This window comes from Chiloscyllium plagiosum, unplaced genomic scaffold (assembly GCF_037043375.1).
Source record: "Chiloscyllium plagiosum isolate Xiang-an unplaced genomic scaffold, Cpla_swu_hap1 HiC_scaffold_11, whole genome shotgun sequence".
In the NCBI taxonomy this organism is placed as follows: Eukaryota; Metazoa; Chordata; class Chondrichthyes; order Orectolobiformes; family Hemiscylliidae; genus Chiloscyllium; species Chiloscyllium plagiosum.
Window position 1 is genome coordinate 71,169,701 of NW_028270149.1, and position 23,976 is coordinate 71,193,676.

The window sequence follows — 23,976 nt, forward strand, 5'->3', positions numbered from 1 at the left end:
TTCCCCTCTCACCCTAAACCTATGCCCTCTAGCTTTGGACTCCCCTATACGGGGGGGAAAAGACCTTGACTATTTATCCTATCCATGCCCCTCATGATTTTATAAACCTCTATAAGGTCACCCCTCAGCCTCCAATGCTACAGGGAAAACAGCTCCAGCCTGTGCAACCTCTGTGTATAGCTCAAAACTTCCAACACCTGGCAACTCCTTGCAATTTCATCACGCAAACTAATTCCCACTTGAGTCATTGCTTTCCTTTTCTCTCTCTTTAATGTCCTGGTGTTGCTCTTGCACTACCCCTTCCAGCCTTAAGGAAACATAAATGGAGAGGTGGCGGCAAACTAGTGGTAAAGTTACTGAATTACTAAAAACAGTTACATAGATAAATGCTGGAAGGAGGGTGGCAGGGAATAGGGGGATTGATGAAGGGTTAAGAGAGAGGAAATGGTCTGAGTGGTCCCCGGAGAGTAGTCAGTCCCGCCCCGTCCTGCGCCGCCCCAAGTGCGCAGGCTCAGCCTTTGCCCGGGTCTCGAGCACTGGCAGTTGGTCTGCCTGTCCTGGGAGAGGCACGGTCTCGAGCCATGTCCCGGCCGACGCTCGAGCGGGGCCTTGCGCTGCTGCTGCGTGCCGTCTCGCGCCTTCTGCTCGCCCTCCTCTCGCTCGTGCAGTCCTTCGGCTCCCGGGACCTGCGGCCGGTGCCGCCGGCCGTTCAGCCCCTCCTGCTGCTGCCCGGGGTCGAATTGGCCCGCAGGATCCGCCAGCGACAGGTAACCGGTTTGCGGGGCGAGGGAGAGATGGGGCGGGGCGACACAGTTCACAGTAATCCATCATCTGAGGTGATGAGGCTAAGACAACCCCGCCAGACGTGGAAGTTGTGACAGATCTCCGAGCTGAAAACAGAAAAAATGTGTCATTCAGGGCTAGGGCTGATCTTCCTGGCCGCCTTGTCTGTAGATCATCTGGCTGATGTTGTGCCAGCTGTAGTTCAGCTGGTCTCGGTTACATTCGCTTCTGAGTCAGCGAAGGCCACAATTTGCTGGAAAAATTAGCCTCGTGTTAACGATGACCCCTGATCAAATTGTACTTTGGCCAGAGACGCTCAGCAAATTGCGAATCCTCACAGTGTCCCAGATAGTTTGAGCGTTTGAATCATCGAATGGTTCGAGCGGAGAACAATCCATTCACGGCGGAAGCAGTGTCAGCAGTCTGGACCATTTATAATAATTCACCCAAGGCTGTTTTGACAGTATCTTGCAAACTCAAGACCATTACTATCTGAAGAACAAGGGCAGTAGATACATGGAAGCACCATCACATGTAAGGTCCCTTCCAAGCCATTCATTATCCCACCTTTCAGCTCTTCAACTTTCTCTATTTAGGATTCAAAGACGGAGACAGTTTACATCCAACCTGCTGGTGTTATAAACCACTTCAGTGAAACGTTTTCAATAATTAACTTGTAAATATTTCTGCTAGCTTTGAGAACTAGTGGGTTTTTGTGTACTGGTGGGGGTTTCAAGGTAACAATTGTGTATCAAGGTTTGTTAGAAATTTCTGGGCTTGGCCTTTTTTAACACTAAGGGAAAATACTCATTGATTAGAGAGAGAGATCTTTCCATTTTACTTTCAGTTTTGGGAGTTGTGCAAACTGCTTGATGAAAATGGGCATATAAGTCTCTGCTCCTTAGAAAGGAGGGAAATGGTTAAATTTGTTAATGTGAAATTACCTTGGAATAAGGAATTAATAATAGATTGTGAATGTAAGTATTTGGATAAAACTTTGAAGAGGTTATTTGAAGCTGAGTACATTCAAGCTAAACTTGTATGATAGCTCTTGCTGGTGTGAGAACTGTACAAAGGGTACTTTTGGATACTGTTCAAGGAATGTTTTTTGAAATGTGGAAAGGAGTATTTTGAGATCAATAGGATTCTGCTTCTACTGTGTTTAAAAATCTTTGGATTTGTGTTATAAGTAAATGGCTTGGTTTCCTTTTATTATATCTTTGTTTCTTTATGTTAATAAACATATTGTTAAATCAAAATCTGCTGATGTTTCAGTGAGATATCACCTCATTAAAGCCAAAGTAAAATCTGATCTTTCAAGCCAGATTTCATTCTGGAAGATGACTTGTTTTAGTAATAACATCAGCTGAGATCATAAGCCAAATAAAGGAATTGAACAAGTTGCTTTACCTGAATAGACAGGCCCAACTTACACTCCTAAACTTTTGTGGCAGCAAGAGATGGTTTGATTGAAACATGTAAAATCCTAAGTGTTCTTAAAAAGGTAGATATGGAAAGTACATAGGAGGGTCCAGGGGTCACTGTTTAAAAATAGGTCATCCATTCAGGTACTTTTTTCTACAGGGGTGAGTGTCATTGGAGATCACTTTCTCAAAAGATGGTAAAACAAAGTCTATTTACATATTTCTAAAAATAGATATATTCTTGATAAGGGGCGATTGATTATTGGAGCTAGGCAGAAATGCCAAATAAGTTAATCAATGGCAGTGCAGGCTTGAGGTGCCAAATGGCTGACGACTGGAAAAACTTTCAAGACCTTACCCCAATCCCCATACACCAGGTTTTCTCATCATGTGTGCTGATATCACTCTCAGCCCATTGTCAGCTACTAGTCAGTCGTAGAGATGTACAGCATGGAAACAGACCCTTTGGTCCAACCTGTCCACGCCGACCAGATATCCCAACCCAAACTAGTCCCACCTGCCAGCATCCAGCCTATCTCCCTCCACCTTTCCTATTCATATACCCATCCAGATGCCTTTTAAATGTTGCAATTGTACTAGCCTCCACCACTTCCTCTGGCAGCTCATTACATACACATAACACCCTCTACATGAAAAGGTTGCCCCTTGGGACGCTTTTATATCTTTTCCCCTCTCACCTAAACCTATGCCCTCTAGTTCTGGACTCCCCCACTCCAGGGAAAATATTTGGTCTATTTATCTTATTCATGCCCCTCATAATTTTGTAAACCTCTAAGTTCACCCCTCAGCCTCCGACACTCCAGGGAAAACAGCCCCAGCCTATTCAACCTCCATATAGCTCAAATCCTCCAACCCTGGCAACATCTTTGTAAATCTTTTCTGAACCCTTTCAAGTTTCACAACATCCTTCTGATAGGAAGGAGACCAGAATTACATGCAATATTTCAAAAGTGGCCTTGCCAATGTCCTGTACAGCCGCAACATGACCACCCAACTCCTGTACTCAATACTCCAACCAATATAGAAAAGCATACCAAACACCGCCTTCACTATCCTATCTACCTGTGACTCTACTTTCAAGGAGCTATGAACCTGCACTCCAAGGTCCCTGTTCAGCAATACTCCCTAGGACCTTACCATTGAGTGTATAAGTCCTGCTGAAATTTGCTTTCCCAAAATGCAGCACCTCGCAGTTATCTGAATTAAACTCCATCTGCTACTCCTCAGCCCATTGGCCCATCTGATCAAGATCCCGTTGTAGTCTGAGGTAACTTTCTTCACTGTCCACTACACCTCTAATTTTGGTGTCTTCTGCAAACTTACTAACTAACCTCTTATGCTCATATCCAAATCATTTATGTAGGTCATTAAGATGTGGGTGAATTATACCTTTTAAGAGAGTTAAGAGCTAGCTGTAACATCACCAAGTGCTCTCAATAAACACAATGTGATGTGTTCCAGCTACTGGAGTAGCTGGTTGCCTGGAAATGACAAAAAGCAGATTTGAATTGGGCCAATCAATTTAAATTATACCCTGAAAAATACGAAATTCCAATCAAGTTTGAATTGAGTATATTGACAATTTTAAAAGCCAATGACAAAATCCAACGCTTTGGGGGTATAAGATGGGAAAAAATGAACAGTTGAGAGGATAACTGCCAAGCCCAGCATGTAAACAGACTGCCTGAAAAATTGCCCTCTTAAAAGGTATCTTTTCAATCAGTAACCTGTAATGTAGAAATTTCTAAGAAGAAAAAAAGAAGACACGGTAAGATTCAAATAGAAAAACCGAAAGCTGACTGGGTTTGAGATAAGAAATGTTGTTTTGTAAATCTAAATTAGGAGTTTTATCGAACTTGTATTATAAAAGGGAAGGTAAAAGATAGGTTAGAGTAAGGGCTAGTGAATAGTTGTTAGTTAATTATTCTCTGTTATACTTTAAGAAATAAAGTTGTTAATTTTTACTTTAAATAGTTCTTGGCCACTTGAATTTTTACAGATTACTACACAGGATAAATCTTTTCTATTTTGCTGGTTTTACATTAGACAGGAGGGTTTGCCCCGTGTCGTAACATAAGTGATGAAAAGTAGTGGACCCAGCACTGATCCTTGTGGCACTCCACTAGTCACAAGCCTCCAGTCTGAAAAATAACCCTCCAGCACCACCCTCTGTCTTCCATCTTTGAGCCAGTTCTGTCTACCTTTGAAGTGTGGTGCTGGAAAACACTGCAGGTCAGGCAGCAACCGAGGAGCAGGAGAGTTGACGTTTTGGGCATAAGCCCTTCATCAGGAGTGGAAAGGGGGTTGAGAGATAAATATATATCTCTCAGCTCCTTCACCCTCCACATTCCTGATGAAGGGATTATGCCCGAAATGTCGGTTCGCCTCCTCCTCTGATGCTGCCTGACCTACTGTGCTGTTCCAGCGCCACACATTTCAACTCCAACTCTCCAGCACCTGCAGTCCTCACTTTACCAAGCTATTATCACCTTTACCAACATGTAGGACATATCTTTCAGCTGAAAAGTCTGTGAAAATGACTAAGTAAACAAAAATGCTCTCTGCTGTAAATTCTGGCTTTAGAGTGCAAAGTCTAGGTTGGGAGTTTGGTAGAGTACTCGTAATGCTGCAGTGTTGCTAGTGCATTCTTTTGAATGAGATATTAAATGAAGGTCCAGTCGTCTCCTCCTGCTAGACCTAAAAGTTCCTATTGCATTACTTGAAGCATGGAGTTCTTCCTGGTGTCCTGGTGAATATTTATCTGAATGTGCATATTAGTTGCCAGTATCCCAAGACTGAAGTACATAATCTCAAATGTTACAATGCTAACTACTCTTTGAAATATTCAATTGGCTTTAAATTGGGCCATCCCAAGCACATGAGGCATCATATAAATAGCTTACTTTTAAGTAAATTTTTATTTTAAGCAAAGTTTTATTTTGATCTGTTTTGAGTCATAGAAACAATTGATGAGATTTAGGATCCATAGGAGTGAAGATGACCACAGTCCTTTTGAAGTTGTGCTTTTTTTTTAATAACAAGAATTTCACATCTTAAACTAAAACTGGAAGATGTGATAATGTTAAAATACTTAACCTTGTGTGAACAAACATGTTGAGTTATTGAGCTGAAAACCTAGTTAGAAATTGGTACCTGTTGAGGGATTTATGACACACGCTCAGAGCAAATGGAACTTGAACCTAGACCTCCTTTCTCAGAGATAGAGACACTATCGCTGTGCCACAAGGGACCTACTAGCCAGAAATAGAGTAAGTCAGTCAACATCTGAGGCAACCATATGAAGTTCATGTCTGATGTTTGGAAAACTCTGGTTTACTCATCTCTCCACAGATGCCTTTTTTTTTTCTCTGAGCATTTCCAGAATTTTCTGTTTTCTTTTTCAGATGTCCAGCATCTGTAAATACTACATTTTTGATTAGACCAATCTTCATTCATATTTCTTAAATGTAGAATTGTAATAATAGGAATGTACTCTACTAACCTTATTCTCAGGCGGTTTGAGGTTGGTCCTTACCTGACTGTACCTTGGTTTTAATGTCTTTGATTAACAGCTTACTCTCTCACCTTTTGAAAGAATCTGACTTATTGCCTCTCGTTCTCGTTTCCTGAGAATTTGATGGCTAAAGGCTTTGTACAGTGTTGTCCGTCTGCCATTATAGTAATCAAAGGCTTTGATCCTCGTTTTCTATTTTCAGTGCCAATCTAAAAAATCAGGCTATTTTGAGGATGAAGAAAAGTTTTATGTTTAAAGTTTGTATCTAGAGAAGCAATTTGTACCTTTTCTGTTGTGGATTGTGGAGAAATCTATGCTTAATTGTTAAATTACTCCTTTTTATTTAAAATAAAACTATTTGTTGGCGCAAAGTCTGTGTCTGAATTTTGCCAGGGTACATCAAATCTGGTTTTCGAGGTAGAGAGGATAATGCAATAAGTTTCCAAGTATCTTTATTGTCCTAGAAATTGGGCAGAAAATTAGACACTGCAGATTGCAGAAGGCAAGAAGTCCACTTAAAGGAATGACCCTAGGATCTCAAGAAGATACCCAAAGTGAAAATGTAACCATTTTGCTCATGTATTTAAAATCCATATTATTCATCTGCTTGGATACTTGATCCTTGCTTGGAATTTGATCTTTATCATTGCTGTTATCTTGGCTTTTAAGTAATTGGTTTGCTTACTATTAGTACCAGAATGGCAGTCTGAAGGTGTATGATCTATCTTCATTCTCATCAGTAAAAGTGTTAACGCTTATTCTCAATAATAGCATATTATTTATTTTTGACTAGTTAAATAGTAAATGACTTTTGATTATTCATCTGCCAGTCTATTTTTGTTGTTCTTGCTGTAATACATGCTCAACAACTTTTAGCATGAAATAAAATGTTGATTACTATCTTTAATGTTTCCCATATTCATTTAGTGATGTCACCATTTGGTAATTATTCTCAACAAGCATTTATTCTTTCAAAATAATCATTGTGCAAAATGGCATTTTTCTTTAGGAACATATGAATTGGAGTAACCATTCAGTCTGTTGAGCCTACCCCACTCCTCAATTCAATCACAGCTGATGCAACCCTTCAAAACCTTTTTCCCACCCCATTCCTATAATCCTGTATGCCAGAAATATGTCAATCTCTTAAAGAGACTGCATGACTGAGCTTCCACTGTTCACTGTGATAGACGATTCCAAAGGTGCACAGCCCACTGAATAAACACAACAACTCATTTCATTAGCATCCACTTTTATTAAATTTTGCCAACTAATTCTAGACTCCCCAACTAGGGCAATATACTCCCTGCCCCTACCCTTTCAATCTCTTTAAGCTTCAATGAAACCACCTTCCATTCTTTCAGGCCCTGTATGCCCATTCTCTCTCCATGGACAGTTCCACCATTCCAGAACAAGCCTGATGATCTTTCGTTACACTCCCTCAGCAATAATAAACCTGAGGGAAGCAGACCAAAATTGCACAAGATATTCCAGGTGCACTCAAACTACAGGCCTGTACAATTGAAACAAGACTTCACCACTCCTGTACTCAAACAAGCTTGCAATCAAGGCAAGCATTCTATGAGCTTTCCTAATAGTTTGCTGTATATGCACATTAACTTTCAGTGACTTGTTGACAAGGGCACCTCAGTCCCTTGGTACATCTGTATTCTCCAAACTCTTAGCATTTAAAAAATATTCTACACATCTGTTCCTTAAACCAAACTGGATAACCTCCCATTTTTCCACATTATATTCGATTTGCCATGTTCTTGTTCAGCTATTAAGCCTTTCCAAATTCTCTTGAAGCCACTTTATCTATCTCATAACATACATTTCTACTTAGCTTTGTATCATCTGCAAATTTGGAAATGGTACATTTGGTCCCTACCGCCAAATCATTAATATATGTTTGTTGTAATATTCTATCATTCCCCCTCCATATGCAGAAAAATAACTAACCAAGATGTTTCTCTAGATGTTAAATTTCTGATGCTGGTGTGAAATAATGTTACAAACTGCAAACTAACTTTAACAATTCATCTCTTGCAATTAATTCTAGGTAAAGTGTGTGGACGTAATACAAGAATATATCAACAGAATCAGGGATATCAATCCGATAGTTAATGCTCTTGTTGCAGAGAGGTAAGGTATTTGTTTTGTGTGCCATTTGCCAAAACACCTTCTTTTTTTCCTGTGATCACCCGAGTATCCTATTATCTGAATAATATGGCACAGCAATAGTAGGCATGCGGTACTTAGTCTCTCCCTTGCCATCTTGGGGAGAAGGAACAAAACACTACGTCTGTGCCCAATTCCTGAACAGTTTGTATATCGGTGTTGGAGAGGTTAAAGTTGAAATTGGTGCTGACATGATCAGAATTGTTACCTTGTTGATGCCCACTGCTGAAGTTCACATAAGTGGCCACTTGTATCAATTCTGGAGAATGCCTGTGACTTCTGAAATAATATCTCAGCAAAGGATCATTGCGTTCACAAAAGAAGGGTTGAAAACCGATTGGATAATACACAATTTGTGTCATACTTGGCACTATGAGGCTTCATTCAGTTTCTGCCATCACTGACATATGAACATAAAATGTAGGTGCTGGAGAAAGCCAATCAATTCATTAAGTCCACTGTGACCTAGAATGAGCTCATGACTGATCTGATGATTCTCTGCTCCATTTTCCTTTCTTTTCCCCATAGCAATGATTCCCTTACTGAAAAAAAATCTATCTCAACCTTGAATGTACTTAATAATCCAGCGTGTTTTGTCTTCTGATAAAGAATTCCACAAATTCACAAACCTCCAAGAGAAGAAATTCCTCCTTGCCTGCAAACTCCTTATTCTAAGATTATGCTCTCTGATCAGAGATTCTACCACAAGGGGAACAACCTCCCTGTATCTGCCTTGTCAGGCCCCCTAAAAATCTTGTTTGCTTAAATCAGGTCACCTCTGATTCTACTTCAGTATTTGCAGACCCAACATAATCAATCTCTCCTCATAAGACAATCCATCCATACCCAATATCAGCCCAGTGAAACCTATCTGACTGCTTCAAATGCCTTTGATAAAGGGACTAAAACTGTTTGCAGCATTCTGTGTGGGGTTCTAACTTGTGCTTATGTAGCTTTAGTAGGAATCCTTATTTTTGTATTCCATATCTTTTGAAATAAAGGTTGACATGGCATTTGCCTCCTCTGCTACTCCTGAACTTGTATACTATAACATAAGGGTTATGAGTCACTTGGCTCACTATTCAGTTTGATTATGGCTGATCTGTTAATTCCGCATTCCCTTATATTCCTAATAACCTTTCATTCCTTTGATTGTCAGAATTTATCTACTTCTACCTTAAACATTCAAAGACTCTGCTTTCACTGTCTTTTGAAGAGAGTTAAAAAGACCCGTGATTATCTGTGAGAAAAAAAGTTATCCACGTGTCTTAAATGCTGTCACCTTATTTTTAAACAGTCACTCCCAAGTTCTAGATCCTCCCACAAGAGGAAACCCCCTTTCCCACATCTATCCTGAAAGTTCCCTTTGTGATGTTATGCATTTCAATGAAGTAATCTCCTACTCATCTAAACTTCAGCCAATAAAAGCCAAGCTTTTTCAACTTTTCTTCATGAGATTACCTGCCAATTCTAGGCATTAACTATATCTAGATCGATTAAATATTCTCTGAACTGCTTCCAATGCATTTGCAACCAACCTTAAATAAGGAGAGCAATACTCTACATAGTACTTCATTTGCGGAGTGGCTATGCAGCTTGTAATTTCATCAGGTACTTCACAATTTTTAAACCATGCCGCTTCATCTGAATACTGTCAAAAGCCATCCCTGTGAGCTCTTCAGTGCCTCAGAGTATAAGCCCATGCCTGGATTCTTCCAGAATCTCATTACCATCTTTCCCATTCTTTGTGTGTTCTCTTACACATTATGAAAACCAGGTTGGTACGGTGTGAAATTTATATCAGGAGTTTTGTATAGTTGTTAAAACAAAAGGTTATTATACTTGATTCAAGGGAAAATTCCATTTTAGTCTGTTAATCCTTCTCAATTGCTAAAGCATTAAAATTTGACTTGAAGATGATTTTTCTTAAAGTTCTGAAAAGTTTTTGATTCTGACTTTCATATCTCGACTTTAGCATTGTATTAGATTAGATTTAGATTACATTACATTACAGTGTGGAAACAGGCCCTTCGGCCCAACAAATCCACACCGACCCGCCGAAGCGAAACCCACCCATACCCCTACATTTACCCCTTACCTAACACTATGGGCAATTTAGCATGGCCAATTCACCTGACCTGCACATCTTTGGACTGTGGGAGGAAACCGGAGCACCCGGAGGAAACCCACACAGACACTGGGAGAATGTGCAAACTCCACACAGTCAGTCGCCTGAGGCGGGAAATGAATTCGGGTTGCTGGCGCTGTATTCTTATATGCTTTTTTGCCCCAACCTCCATTGGCATATTTGTCGCTACTCTAGGTTTGCTGCTGCCTTGAAGGAGGCCCAGCAGGTGGATGACAGGCTTGCTGAAGCGAATGAAGATGAGAAGTTGCTAGAAGAGACTGTTCCTTATCTTGGTGTTCCTTTCACAGTCAAAGAAGCAATTGCATTAGAAGGTATGTTAATAATTTGTATGTGACGCAATGTAGACCATATTATAGGTGGAAGTTCTGGTGACCATGAAGCTACTAAAAACTATAATTTCATTGTCATTCTTCATAATGATCACTGAAGTGGTCACTTTGGTTTTCTGTCAATCTTGTATATTTTTTGTTTTGGGTCAACTGGTTATGATCCTGTTATTTTATTCTCTAACTTGTAATCTGAGTTGAAATGCTTCTACTACTGTCACATGTACTTCTAATCCTGTGATTTTATAAGGACTGAGCCAAGTCTCTCTCTCTCTCTCTCTCTCTCTCTCTCTCTCTCTCTCTCTCTCTCTCTCTCTCTCTCTCTCTCTCTCTCTCTCTCTCTCTCTCTCTCTCAGATCTAAAAGGTGTAGTCCAACAGTCACTGACTTGTCAGTGGAATGTGCACCCTGTTGTTACCATCTGTATGAAACTACCAGCTGTGCAAAAGGCCTTTGCTACATTCCATGGCTGTTTGCTTAAAGTGTTCAGAAACATGCTATTTTGAGCAATCTGCATACTTTGACCAGACACCACTGTTTGAACTCTGTGAAATTATGCAATACTGGTTTTAGTTGAAGGATTGCTGGGTGAAATCCTAAACACTCGTGAAATCCTAAACACTCATTCCCCAACTACTTCCTTTGCCTTCCTGCATCTTCTAGACTTCCTCCTCCTCATTTGCAATATTGAACAATCTCTATATGTAGAGAAGAAATGAGCGCATGAAAGAAATGACCTTTCTAAGAGGAATCTCTTCCGTCAAGTATTTTTGGAAGGCTATTTGGTAGTGTTCTACTTTGTTTTAGGAGCAAAATCAAGTGCTTTTATGAGGCAAAAGAACATCGAACCTTCTAAGTTTGTTAAGAGCTTCATGAAAGACATTATTCCTTTATTATGGAAACAACTGGAAGCTACGTTATTTCTGGTTTCCAATTGGGTCAGTGAGTGGCGTGTCAATTTAACAGTACAGTGAAAAAATTAATTTAAAATTTGTGAAACAGACATTCTGCTGTCTACATTGCAGTGTTAGTCTCAAAAATGGCAATTCATCTCAATTTGTGCCGTTTATAGTTATGAGTATAACTAGGAAAGGTTTGGAGGGATATGGGCCAAATGCAGGCAGATGTGACTAATTTAGTTTGGGAACATGGCCAGCATGGCGTAGTTGGACCAAAGGGTCTGTTTTCATGCTGTATGACTCAAAACATTTGCTGTATCGTATAATTAGCCGGCACTTATGGGCCGGGAGTGTAACAGTTGATCAAATATTCCAGGTAATCAAGAGGTACGCATAACCACAGTAAGTCCTGACCAAATGAAACTTCAAGACATCAATATCCCTCAAAAGATCAATGTGGAAACATTACATACCTCCTAAAATCAAGGTTAATAACACAGTAATAGAATTGAAATGCAGTGAGTATACATGTCACTGTTATACTTCATTTACAGCATAAATACTCTGTCACTATAGATTGTGGTATCTGCATATTTTTGCCAGTTTATCAAGCGTGCCAGTTGATAAGGTGGCATTTAAAACAAAGTTTGCAGTGCTATCTTTGACATTTGTTTACACTTCTCCCTTGCCTGCCCAGGTTCACCCAATTCATCTGGCCTTGTAAGCCGAAAGAATGTGATTGCCCTTACTGATGCTGCTGTTGTGACTAACCTCAGAAAAGCTGGTGCCATCCCACTAGGTGTAACAAACTGCAGTGAACTCTGTATGTGGTATGAATCCAGCAACAATGTATATGGAACAACTAGAAACCCATACAATGTGGATCGCATTGTAGGTGGAAGCTCAGGTGAGCATTAAGCTACATAACAATTAGAATTTCATTGTCATTCTTCATAATGATGGGGCTTGATAAATTAAGTTTTGTGAGAACATGTCATAACTTCTAAAGCTGTTCAAAAGAAACTACTATTGCTGAAAACATTTCTATTGCTATCAGGAAATAAAAGGCTGCTATTAAATCAAAACATAAGGAGATTTCATGGCAGATATAGCCCTAATAACCTCAGTTTGAAAATCTAAAAGAATGGATATTGCTACCTCGCCTCTGCAACATGGAATCAAATCCAGTTCAAACTGCTTATGAAAATGCCTCCTGTCTGTTTGCATTAAAGATTCAAGCTATATCTAAATCCTGGTGATGGAAGCTTGCAGTACAAAAAAAATCCAGAAATGAAAGTCTCACTCAAATGATCACAGGATGGCTGATGTCCAAAAAGCACAATCTCTCAAATGCAATAAATGCCAACCTTATCCCAAGTATTATTGATGAGCAATTTGACAGAGTGGAGCAGAGCAGAGGATTTGAAGATCTGTATGGGAACCAAACCTATTTGTTTGGACAATTTCTATATAAACTTAGGGAAGCCATAGTAAGTGACAGAGATGATTTGTGCTCCTCAGGTTGAAAGTTTTCTTTTAAATGTAGTACTGGCAGTGCATTTTTGAAGAATGATAATTCAACAGAAATGCTATAGAAAAGTTACAATTATTCTTTTCTCTGTTTTTTTCCATGTTATATAGGATTACCAATGTGATGGACTACCTATTCCTATCAAGCATTAATTTGTTTTTAATCTTGTTTTAAAGATGCAAATTTCTATTCACCTCCCTCTATTTGCCCTCTTGCCAGTAACCCTCCCTATTGGTGTGGACTGGGGACAGTGTCACTACCTGTGGCCTGTCTACATCAGTTTAATAAGGTATTGGAATTAGTGATATTATCAAAATATTCAGAATCTTGTAAAGAATTCCTCCTTGAAAACCCTGAAGTGTCCAAGATTTGATAATTGTTTTGTGTTAAGTAGTATCATATCTGACTTGAGGAGTCCCTGATGCAGACAAGTGTTTGTAAAAGCAGGCACAGAATGCACGTTAACAGAAATTAAAGAACCTTTTGCAATTAACCTGACTTATCCAGAAAATAGCATTTAGTGGGCATTCGTGAATTAGGAGAAACACTGTTGAAAGCGCAAGGTTCTTGAGCTTTACATGAGTAGACATGTGGGAGGACTAGAATAGGAAAAGCAAGATAAATACTTTGAAAAGAAAGGGAAAAGACTAAAACAAAAGTCAGATTTTGTGCTTTAGGCATGAAATGGAAAGGAAAACTAATTCTTATGGAATACAGGGAGAACTAGCCATTTGGATACAGAACTGGCTCAAAGGTAGAGGAGAGGGGTGGTGGTAGAGGGTTGTTTTTCAGACTGGAGGCCTGTAACCAGTGAAGTGCCACAAGGATCGGTGCTGCGTCCACTACTTTTCATCACTTGTATAAAAATGATTTGGATGTGAGCATAGTTAGTAAGCTTGTGGATGACACCAAAATTGGAGGTGTAGTGGACAGCAAAGAGGGTTACCTCAGATTACAATGGGATCTTGATCAGATGGGCCAATGGACTGAGAAATGGCAGATAGAGTTTAATTTAAATAAATGTGAGGTGCTGCATTTTGGGAAAGTAAATCTTAACAGGACTTACACACTTAATGATAAGGTCCTAGGGAGTGTTATTGAACAAAGGGACCTTGGAGTGCAGATTCATAGCTCCTTGAAAGTGGAGTCGCGGGCGGATAGGATAGTGAAGGCAGCGTTTGGTATGCTTTACTTTGTTGGTCAGAGTATTGAATACAGAAGTTAGGAGGTCATGTTGCGGCTGTACAGGACATTGGTCAGGCCACTGTTGGAATATTGCTTGCAGTTCTGGTCTCCTTCCTATCGGAAAGATGTTGTGAAACTTGAAAGGGTTCAGAAAAGATTTACAAGGATGTTGCCAGGGTTGGAGGATTTGAGCTATACAGAGAGATTGAATAGGCGAAGGCTGTTTTCCCTGGAGCATCGGAGGCTGAGGGATGACCTTATAAAGGTTTACAAAATCATGAGAGACATGAATAGGATAAATAGACAAAGTATTTTCCCTGGGGTGTGGGGAGTCCAGAACTAGAGGGCATAGATTTGGGGTGAGAGGGGAAAGATATAAAAGAGACCTAAGGGGCAACTTTTTCTCACACAGGGTGTTGTGTGCATGGAATGAGCTGCCAGAGGAAGTGGTGGAGGCTAGTACAATTGCAACATTTAAAAGGCATCTGAATGGGTATATGAATAGGAAGGGTTCAGAGGGATATGGGCCAGGTGGGACTAGATTGGGTTGGGATATCTGGTTGGCATGGGCGAGTTGGACTGAAGGGTCTGTTTCCGTGCTTATCAGTCTCCCATGGGGAACCTTGTTAAACGTCTTACTGAAGTCCATATGGATCACATCTACTGCTCTGCCCTCATCAATCTTCTTTGTTACTTTAAAAAACTCAATCAAGTTTGTGAGACATGATTTCCCACGCACAAAGCCATGTTGACTATCCCTAATCAGTTCTTGCCTTTCCAAATACATGTACATCCTGTCCCTCAGGATTCCCTCCAACAACTTGCCCACCACCGAGGTCAGGCTCACCGGTCTATAGTTCCCTGGCTTGTTGTTACCACCCTTCTTAAACAGTGGCACCACGATTGCCAACCTCCAGTCTTCCGGCACCTCACCTATTTGTATCGATGATACAAATATCTCAGCAAGAGGCCCAGCAATCACTTCTCTAGCTTCCCACAGAGTTCTCGGGTACACCTGATCAGGTCCTGGGGATTTATCCACTTTAACTGTTTCAAGACATCCAGCACTTCCTCCTCCTGTAATCTGGACATTTTGCAAGATGTCACCATCTGTTTCCCGACCATCTATATCTTCTATATCCTTTCCCACAGTAAATACTGATGCAAAATATTCATTTAGTATTTCCCCCATTTTCTGTGGCTCCACACAAAGGCCGCCTTGCTAATCTTTGAGGGGCCCTATTCTCTCCCTAGTTACCCTTTTGTCCTTAATGTATTTGTAAAAACCCTTTGGATTCTCCTTAATTCTATTTGCCAAAGCTATCTCATGTCCCCTTTTTGCCCTCCTGATTTCCCTCTTAAGTATACTCCTACTTTTTTTAATACTCTTCTAAGGATTCACTCGATCTATCCTGTTTATACCTGATATATGCTTCCTTCTTTTTCTTAGCCAAACCCTCAATTTCTTTAGTCATCCAGCATTCCCTATACCTACCAGCCTTCCCTTTCACCCTGACAGGAATATATTTTCTCTGGATTCTTGTTATCTCATTTCTGAAGGCTTCCCATTTTCCAGCTGTCCCTTTACCTGTGAACATCTGCCTCCAATCAGCTTTCGAAAGTTCTTGCCTAATACCGTCAAAATTGGCCTTTCTCCAATTTAGAACTTCAACTTTTAGATCTGGTCTATCCTTTTCCTTCACTATTTTAAAACTAATAGAATTATGGACGCTGGCCCCAAAGTGCTCCCCCACTGACACCTCAGTCACCTGCCCAGCCTTATTTCCCAAGAGTAGGTCAAGCTTTGCACCTTCTCTAGTAGGTACATCCACATACTGAATCAGAAAATTGTCTTGTACACACTTAACAAATTCCTCTACATCTAAACCCTTAACACTATGGCAGTCCCAGTCGATGTTTGGAAAGTTAAAATCTTCTACCATAACTACCCTATTATTCTTACTGAGATCTCCTTACAAGTTTTTTTTCTCAATTTCGCTCTGACTATTGGGGTCTATAATACAATCCTAATGAGATGATCATCCCTTTCTTGTTTCTCAGTTCCACCCAAATAACTTCCCTGGATGTATTTCTGGGAATATCCTCCTTCAACACAGCTGTAATGCTTTCCCTTATCAAAAATACCACTCCCCCTCCTCTCTTGCCTCCCTTTCTATCCTTCCTGTAGCATTTGTATCCTGGAACATTAAGCTGCCAGTCTTGCCCATCCCTGAGCCATGTTTCCGTAATTGCTATGATATTCCAGTCCCATGTTCCTAAGTATGCCCTGAGTTCATCTGCCTTCCCTGTTAGGCCCCTTGCATTGAAATAAATGCAGTTTAATTTATTAGTCCTACCTTGTCCCTGCCTGCCCTGACTGTTTGACTCACTTCTGTTCTCAGCTGTACCCATCCCAGATTGGGCACGTGCATGGCAAATGAAGTGTAATGTGGATAAAGATGAGGTTATCCACTTTGGCAAAAACAGGAAGACAGAGTATTCTATGTGATAGATTGAGAAAGGGGGATGTGCGAAAGGACCTGAGTGTCTTTGTATACTTGTCAGTGAAAGTAGGAATCCAGCAGGCAGTAAAGAAGGTAAATGGTATTTTGGCCTTCATGGCGTGCGGATTTGAGGACAGGACCAGAGTAGGCTTGCTGCAGTTGTACAAGCTGCACCTGGGTGTAATACGTAGTTTTGGTTGTCTTACCTGAGAAAGGATGTTCTGACAGTGGTGAGAGTGAAGCAAGGCTTACCAGACACATCCCTGGGATGGGAGACTGATGTGTAAAAGATTCTGGATCAATTAGGACTAAAATGACTGGAGTTCAGAAGAATGAGGGGGTGATCTCCTAGAAACCTATTAAATTCTAACAGGGTGAGTCTGTGTAAACACTGGAAAGATGTTACTCATGACCAAGGAGTCCAAAACCTTATAGCTTTCTGGCCTTAATATTGAGTTTAACAATTTCAGAGTGTGAGCACCCCTATGTTTGTCCCCCTTCCTCCAGATTAAGGTATTGTCTGCTATGCACCACTCTCCCTCTCCAGTTCTAAAGACCTGAAATGTGATTCTGCTTTCTTGTTTTGTGCTTTTGTAGGTGGTGAGGGATGCATAATTGCTGCAGCTGGATCAGTAATGGGGGTAGGTTCTGACATTGGTGGGAGCATTCGAATACCTGCCTTCTTCAATGGAATTTATGGACACAAGCCTACAACAGGTCAAAATTTTCTTGATCTTGACACTGGTTTGGTCGTGTGAATCATATTTCAAAATACTGCCATTTAGATATTTTTTGTGACTAATATGGTTTTGCATTGATTGCTAGTTAATTATTTTTAGTGAATCTTGGATTTGAGTTACAACTGATATATTATAATAGCTCTTATGTTTAATCCAGTGTTTTCATTTCGTTGAATCAAAACATGAAATTACTTTGAATCATTAAATAGCTTGTTGGCTCCCACAGTTAAGAATTTTTTCTTTTTTGTGCAGTTGTCTACATTTCAACAATCTGAAATACCACTCTCCCTATACATATTTGCCACTACGTCTCTCTTGATCTATCCCTTAACCAATTTGTCAGTTCACTTTAGCTAGCTTTGCCTGCATGCCTTCATAATTGCTTGTATTTAAGTTTAAGATGAGAGTCTTGAACCTATTCTCCCAGACCCCCCCCCCCCCCGAAAAAAAACATAAAATTCAATTGGAACACTTAGAAGATGCGGTCGTTAATTTATCCTGTCTTGATGCACAAATTGGTTCTAGTATTACTTGCTCTATAGTTGGCCTCAATGTTCTGAGAAACTATCCTCAAAACCTACGAAATCCTCCTCAAGCTACCTTTGCGCGTTTGATTTTTCTAGCCTATATAGATTAAAATCCCACATGAATATCACATACTTTTCTGACCAGTTTCCATTGTTTCCTCCTTGATATTCATTATTGCTGTGTGGTGATTTTTGGGATCTGTGCTACTTCCCCAAGCAATTTCTTGCCGCATTTATCATTTCTCATCCATGCCTAAACCTGCTTCTACATCCTGGTTTCTTAACATAGATTATGCCACTGTATTGTGCTCACACCTCCATTAATTAATATAACATCTGTCTTTTCCTTGCTTCAGTTCTCAAATGAAATTAATCTTGGAGGATAAAGAATCTTCTACGCCGTCCAAAGTTGTGCATTTATTCTGGCCCTGGAAAATTATCCTGTATAACAATTTTGTTTTGTAGAGATCAGTTTTGTCGCCTCTCTCAATTTGCTACTTTAGTCTCTCTTGAAACTAGCTTCATATTGTTTTGTTACAACATGGTGAACCTTTTACTGTTAAACCAAAAACCCAAAAAAGCTCGGTTCACCTCTCCTCGTAATTTGTTAAAATATGAGTGACCAAGAACTCCTAAATTCCACTATTTAAAGAAAGTTTATTTTCTTATTTTATTTTCAATTTAGTTTCTTACTCTAAAAGTAACATTAAACTAAAAAAAATCACAAATCTAAGCCCCTTTTCTCTTAACTGCTTGCTCTCTGACTCTAATTCTATAACAATGTGCTATTCCGGTAAGACACTTAGTAAAATTACATTAGCTTAATCTCCAAACCACACAATCTCTGTCGTCTTCTATGTCTTCACTCTTCTGGCTGCTGATTTCCCTGGGTCGCATCTTCCTTTTTACTGTGAGTATGTTTCACATGAGAAGTTACCTTTGACAGACAGTGTTTTCTAATTTCTTTGAGAGCAAAATGTTAGATGAACGATTAGCTCTCCAGCAGTTTCTCTCAAGAGCGTTTGCTCTCTGACCAATTTTGAAAATGTCGACATTCTTATACCTCCAACATCGGATCTTCTTGTTGGCAAAATGATAAATTCAAACTCTGTTGTGTTTTAGTATCCTGTGGCATGATTTAAACTGGTTAAATTCAAGTTGTTGTCAAAACAGCAACCAACTTCAATATCCATTTCACAGCCAAATGTTAACATATTTTCAATTTTCCAGTACACTCTGGGACTGCTATCTAGTCATATACACAGGTGCTTGTAATCTGTCAGTTCAGAACAGTATTCATGCTCTCTCTTGAAGGTATAGTACATGCCTTCAACTTCATAACACTTTTAACTTATTTCATCTTGGTTTCTTGTCCATTTATGTGAGAGAAAGACTGTGGATAGTAGTTACATCACTGGATTAGTAATATAGTAGTCCAGGCAAATACTTTAGGTAACTAGACCAAATTTATCCATATCAGTGGGTAGAGTTTAAATTCAATAAACGTAAATCTGGAATTGAAAACTAATCTCCGTCATGATCATGAAACTATCATTGTTGAAAAAATAATGCCTGTTTGAGAAAGGAATCTGACATGCCTACCATTCTGAAGTAGGGTCACTGAACTCAAAATGTTAATTCTGCTTTCTTACCAGAGATGCTGCCACACCACCTCAATTTCTCCAGTAATTTCTGTTTTTTTTTGTTTTGATTCTTACCTGTTAGATCTACACGTACTCCAGATCAACAGGAGTGTGGTCGGTTCTTCAGTACACGCTGATGTGGTTTAGCAAGGGAAACTTAAGATGGACAACAAACGTTGACTTTATCAGCAGTGTTCATCCCATAAAAGAATAATGCTAAATAGATTTAAGACAAGGTTTCAAGAACAGAAGTGTGATTTTGATCTATCTGCATCTCTAACTTCCATCCAACTTCATTCCATTTATTTTTAAAAATAAAATGAGTGACTACAAAGAATTCTTGGTTTCTAAACAAGACGTGCAGATTGAAATTCAGGAATCTGTAAGATTACTTCCCTTATGAAGATTGGATTTTGTTTTCCCTTTGTATCTTAAACTATAAAACCTAGCCTAGATAAATGTAGATTGTAATAAAAAATGTATTCAGCATGAACTAGATGCAACTAGGAAAATATCACGCATTAAGATTTTCCTCTTTGAATCATACATTATTTAGATATTCTCACAAATTAATTAAAAAATGTCCATGTATCACAATTGTGATTGGCTTAGTATGTACCCCTCTGATGTTGACTGCACAACTTATGCGAAGTCGTTTGTTTTACCTGTGGTAATTCTGTAAACATTTTAATGCTATGCTTTCAGGTTTGGTGCCTAATGATGGTCAGTTTCCAAATGCAATGGGTCTAAAAGCTGAATTTCTCTGTACTGGTCCTATGTGTCGTTATGCTGATGATCTCATTCCAATGTTCAAAGTCATGGCTGGCCCAAATATCTCCAAGTAAGAAAAAAAAACTTAACCAGTAGTCATTATTTCTATTGACTAACAGACCTTTATACTTCACAGAAGAAAGAACAAATGAAAGTCTTGTAAGTGATTTAGAAAAGTTGACTGAAAGTTTGCTCAAGAAATCGTTTTGTGGAATGGTTTTTGAAGGTTGATATATCTGAAAGTTTTGCTATCAACAATTGGTTTTGCGGGATATAAATTGACAAAAGGCTTAAAGCAGGATTTTACCTTTTTATTATGTAATAATTGGGATCTATGTAAAGAAAAGGTGTAGGGAGAGAACTAGGAGCACAAGGACAGTCTTGAGGAAGAAACATTTTTGTCCCTCCATAATTGACCTAAGGTAATGAATGATCGGTTTGAAGCATTGGAGTTGTCATGTTGGTGCTTCTTCAATGATGTTAGTATTAGGACGCTAATCCAGTATTGATGAAGATACAGCATTGTTTGCGAAAAGTAAATATAGTGTATAATCTTGAGTGATGTTCACATGGTATTGCTGTTCTTTCCTGTTTTAGTTGCTCAAGATACAGGAGAAGTTGCTGTCATAGTAGATAGCCGTGATCATAGATAACAGTATAGTACGCTGGTTTTGGGTTGAACGTTGCGTCCAGTGACATGAGCAGTTTTGATCAACAACATTTACTTTCATGCTGTAGGTTCCTTATGTTTGACTATACCTATCCAGTTGAGTGTTTCATCACACTCCTGATTTGAGTCTTTTAAATGATTGAGAGGTTTGCAGGATCTGGAGCTGAACCATTTATATACTTCTACTCTGCTTTTCTTTTTAATGGGTAATGTCTTTCACTGGCAAAGACAATATTTGTTGTGACATGCTGGCTATATCAAAAGGCAGTTCCAAGTCAGCCACACTGCTGTGGGTTTGATGTCTAATGTTGGCAGATTTTCCTTCCCTAAGGGACATGAATGAACCAGAAAGGTTTTTTCCAGCAATTACTGATGATTGTCATGATTATCAGCATTTGGGTTAGCTTTATTTTTCAAATTTATTAATTTAAATTCAAATTCCACCAATGGCTATGATGAGATTTGAATCTCTGACCCAGAACATTAACCACTGGGTTATTAGTGCGGTAATATTATCACTACCTCGCACCTTCTAGTTGTTTTTAATATGACTGATCAATTCAACATCTGGTCAATGGTGACCCTTGGAATTTTATTGGTGGTGGACCTGACGGTATTTAATGTCAGGAGGAAGGTGGCTTGTCTTCATTTCATTTGAAATGGTAGACTAAGTGTGGAACCAGAAAGGACCGAATATGTTTAATAAGAAGCAGCACTGCAAGAAAATCCTCAATCAGCACAGAGCACTAAAAGAGGAGCATCTGTATTTTAAAAAGGAGCAGTTGCAACAGTGCATATAACATAGGGAAAGAGCACAGATGGAAAGTAACTGATTTGAGTAACAAGCTTTATTTTGTTAACAAAAGCTATCTTCCCTCAGAGACTGAAGTAAGAAGATATGAGGCAATTGATGAGAAGCTGTTTTTAGTTGAAAAGAATGCAAACTGAGTTTTGTTTGTAAACTAGAAAATTGTAAATTATAGTTTGGTAAAATTAGTAACTTAAGCAAGGTAAACTGTTTAATGCAATTAAAATCTTCAAATTTTAGTTAAAATTCACTAAGAAAACTAATTGATCACACAAATTGATCCATAAGATGAGATAGAAGTAACTGTGCAAATTGTGTGCTGTAACCACTGCAAAAGAAGGGTGGATAGTATTGTGATTGTGACTGTGAACATTCATATCCGTAGCGTTTGCAGCTGGAGGAATGTCACCTCAGTGTTGTTAAACTGGAGTCCAAGATGTAAACATTGTAAGACATTGGGTTGGGGAACAGTTAACTGGATATTTTGTTTAAGGATGCAATCACACCCTTTAGATCTTAAAGGCTGGCCATTGCACAGGTAAAGGAGGATATGACTGTGAAAAAGGTAGGTATGAGGATCCAAACTTCAGAATGAAGGCACCTTGGCTCTTAGCCTTGGCAAAGGTTGTGAATCACTTGCTACACGTTGGATGAGAATAAGGACTGTAGGATGGGCAGGAGGCAATTCAAGTGAGATGAGTAATAAGGAATGTCGTAGAGGATAGTATCATTAGCGCAATAGAAACTGTTGTCTGCAATCCTAACTCAGTGTTGGAGAGTTTCCTTGTGGGAGGAATAAGAGTAGAGATGAACTTTGGGGAGAATCCTGTTGTCCTGATCCATAAAGGAATCATTGACTTAGATGAACTAGGAATAATGTTCTGCTGAGAAAGCTTGAGGACGAAAGGTCCAAACTTAAAATACAGAGCCTCAAAGGTAATGATTTGTGTTGTTATTAATAGGGCATTAGTGACTGAAGTTATATCAAATAAAATTAGAAAAAAGTTAAAACTAAATTCATTGTCTGAATTAAACATTTTCAACAAATTAGAAGAACTAATAGCAAAGAAAAAAATAGTGTGTTATAATAGCAACAGCAAAAGCATGGTTATGAGATTTGGAATTAAAATGTCCAGGATAATTTTTAGAAGAGGTAGGTAAAAGGGAAAAGCAGGAAGGGTAGCTGTAAAGGATTGGATGACTGCAGTAAATAGAAGGGATCTTCTATTTTGAGTATACACAAAGCAAGAATCAGAAAAAAAAAGGTGTCTATGAACAACTCCCTTAAACAAGCCTTCTGGTGTAGGACAGACAATAAATCAGGAAATTAGAAGTGCATGTAACAAGTGTAGCGTAGTAATCTTAAATTTTCATATTCTTTTAGACTGAACAAACAAAAATTACAGGAAAGGTGTTCAGCAATTTCACGCTTTTTTTGCTTTGGGCAGGCCCTTGACATTTTCCTGCAGATGTGCACGTGTGGTATCTTGAAGGGACAGACTAGTGCATGACCTCTGGGGAATGTTTGGGTTGGAGGCCACAAGCTTAGAGGGAAAATTGGTGTAGAATTAATGAAATGTATATGTTTTTGTTTGTATCATAATGCTGAGGAATCAATTAAAAGAACAAGTTATTTTGGATCTTGTATATTGCAGTAAGGAAAGGTTAGTTACTAAGGTAAAAACAATGATTACTAATCCTGTTGTAAAGGGCCATTGAGAGCAGTGTGACCATAGTATGGTAACATTTTTAGATTAGATTACTTAGTGTGGAAACAGGCCCTTCGGCCCAACAAGTCCACACCGCCCCGCCGAAGCGCAACCCACCCATACATTTGCCCCTTACCTAACACTGCGGGCAATTTAGCATGGCCAATTCACCTGACCTGCACATCTTTGGACTGTGGGAGGAAACTGGAGCACCCGGAGGAAACCCACGCAGACATGGGGAGAACGTGCAAACTCCACACAGTCAGTTGCCTGAGGCGGGAACTGAACCCAGGTCTCTGGCGCTGTGAGGCAGCAATGCTAACCACTGTGCCACCGTGCCGCCCACAAATTTATATTAAGCTTGAAAGTGATTTATCAAGTTTGAAACTAGGATCATAAGCAAACAATGCAAGTATGAGAGATAAGTGAGCCAAGATGGATTTGGAAACTACAGTGTAAGTTGTGACAGATAAGTAGCAATTAAAGAATTGAAACATTATTTATAACAACTGTAAGTCTGTTCAGGCAACTCACACAGAATTGTGCCCAACTGTGGTTAACAAGGAGAGTTAAAAGATCATATCATACCAAA

General features: G+C 39.4%; 1 protein-coding gene across 2 annotated transcripts in view; it reads left to right on the forward strand.

Moving 5' to 3' along the window:
• Positions 1-525: 525 nt before the first annotated feature.
• The window catches only part of faah2a (fatty acid amide hydrolase 2a), a 48,517-nt gene continuing 25,066 nt past the window's right edge, over positions 526-23,976 (forward strand). Inside the window, exons 1-6 of one of the 2 annotated variants that reach the window (XM_087992161.1) lie at positions 526-767; positions 7,805-7,887; positions 10,247-10,383; positions 11,994-12,203; positions 17,114-17,233; positions 20,132-20,267. In XM_087992161.1, the coding sequence (XP_087848287.1) occupies positions 582-767; positions 7,805-7,887; positions 10,247-10,383; positions 11,994-12,203; positions 17,114-17,233; positions 20,132-20,267 (872 nt within the window). In that variant the 5' untranslated portion in view covers positions 526-581. The remainder of the gene's footprint in view (positions 768-7,804; positions 7,888-10,246; positions 10,384-11,993; positions 12,204-17,113; positions 17,234-20,131; positions 20,268-23,976) is intronic. The other variant, XM_087992160.1, reaches the window with a different exon arrangement.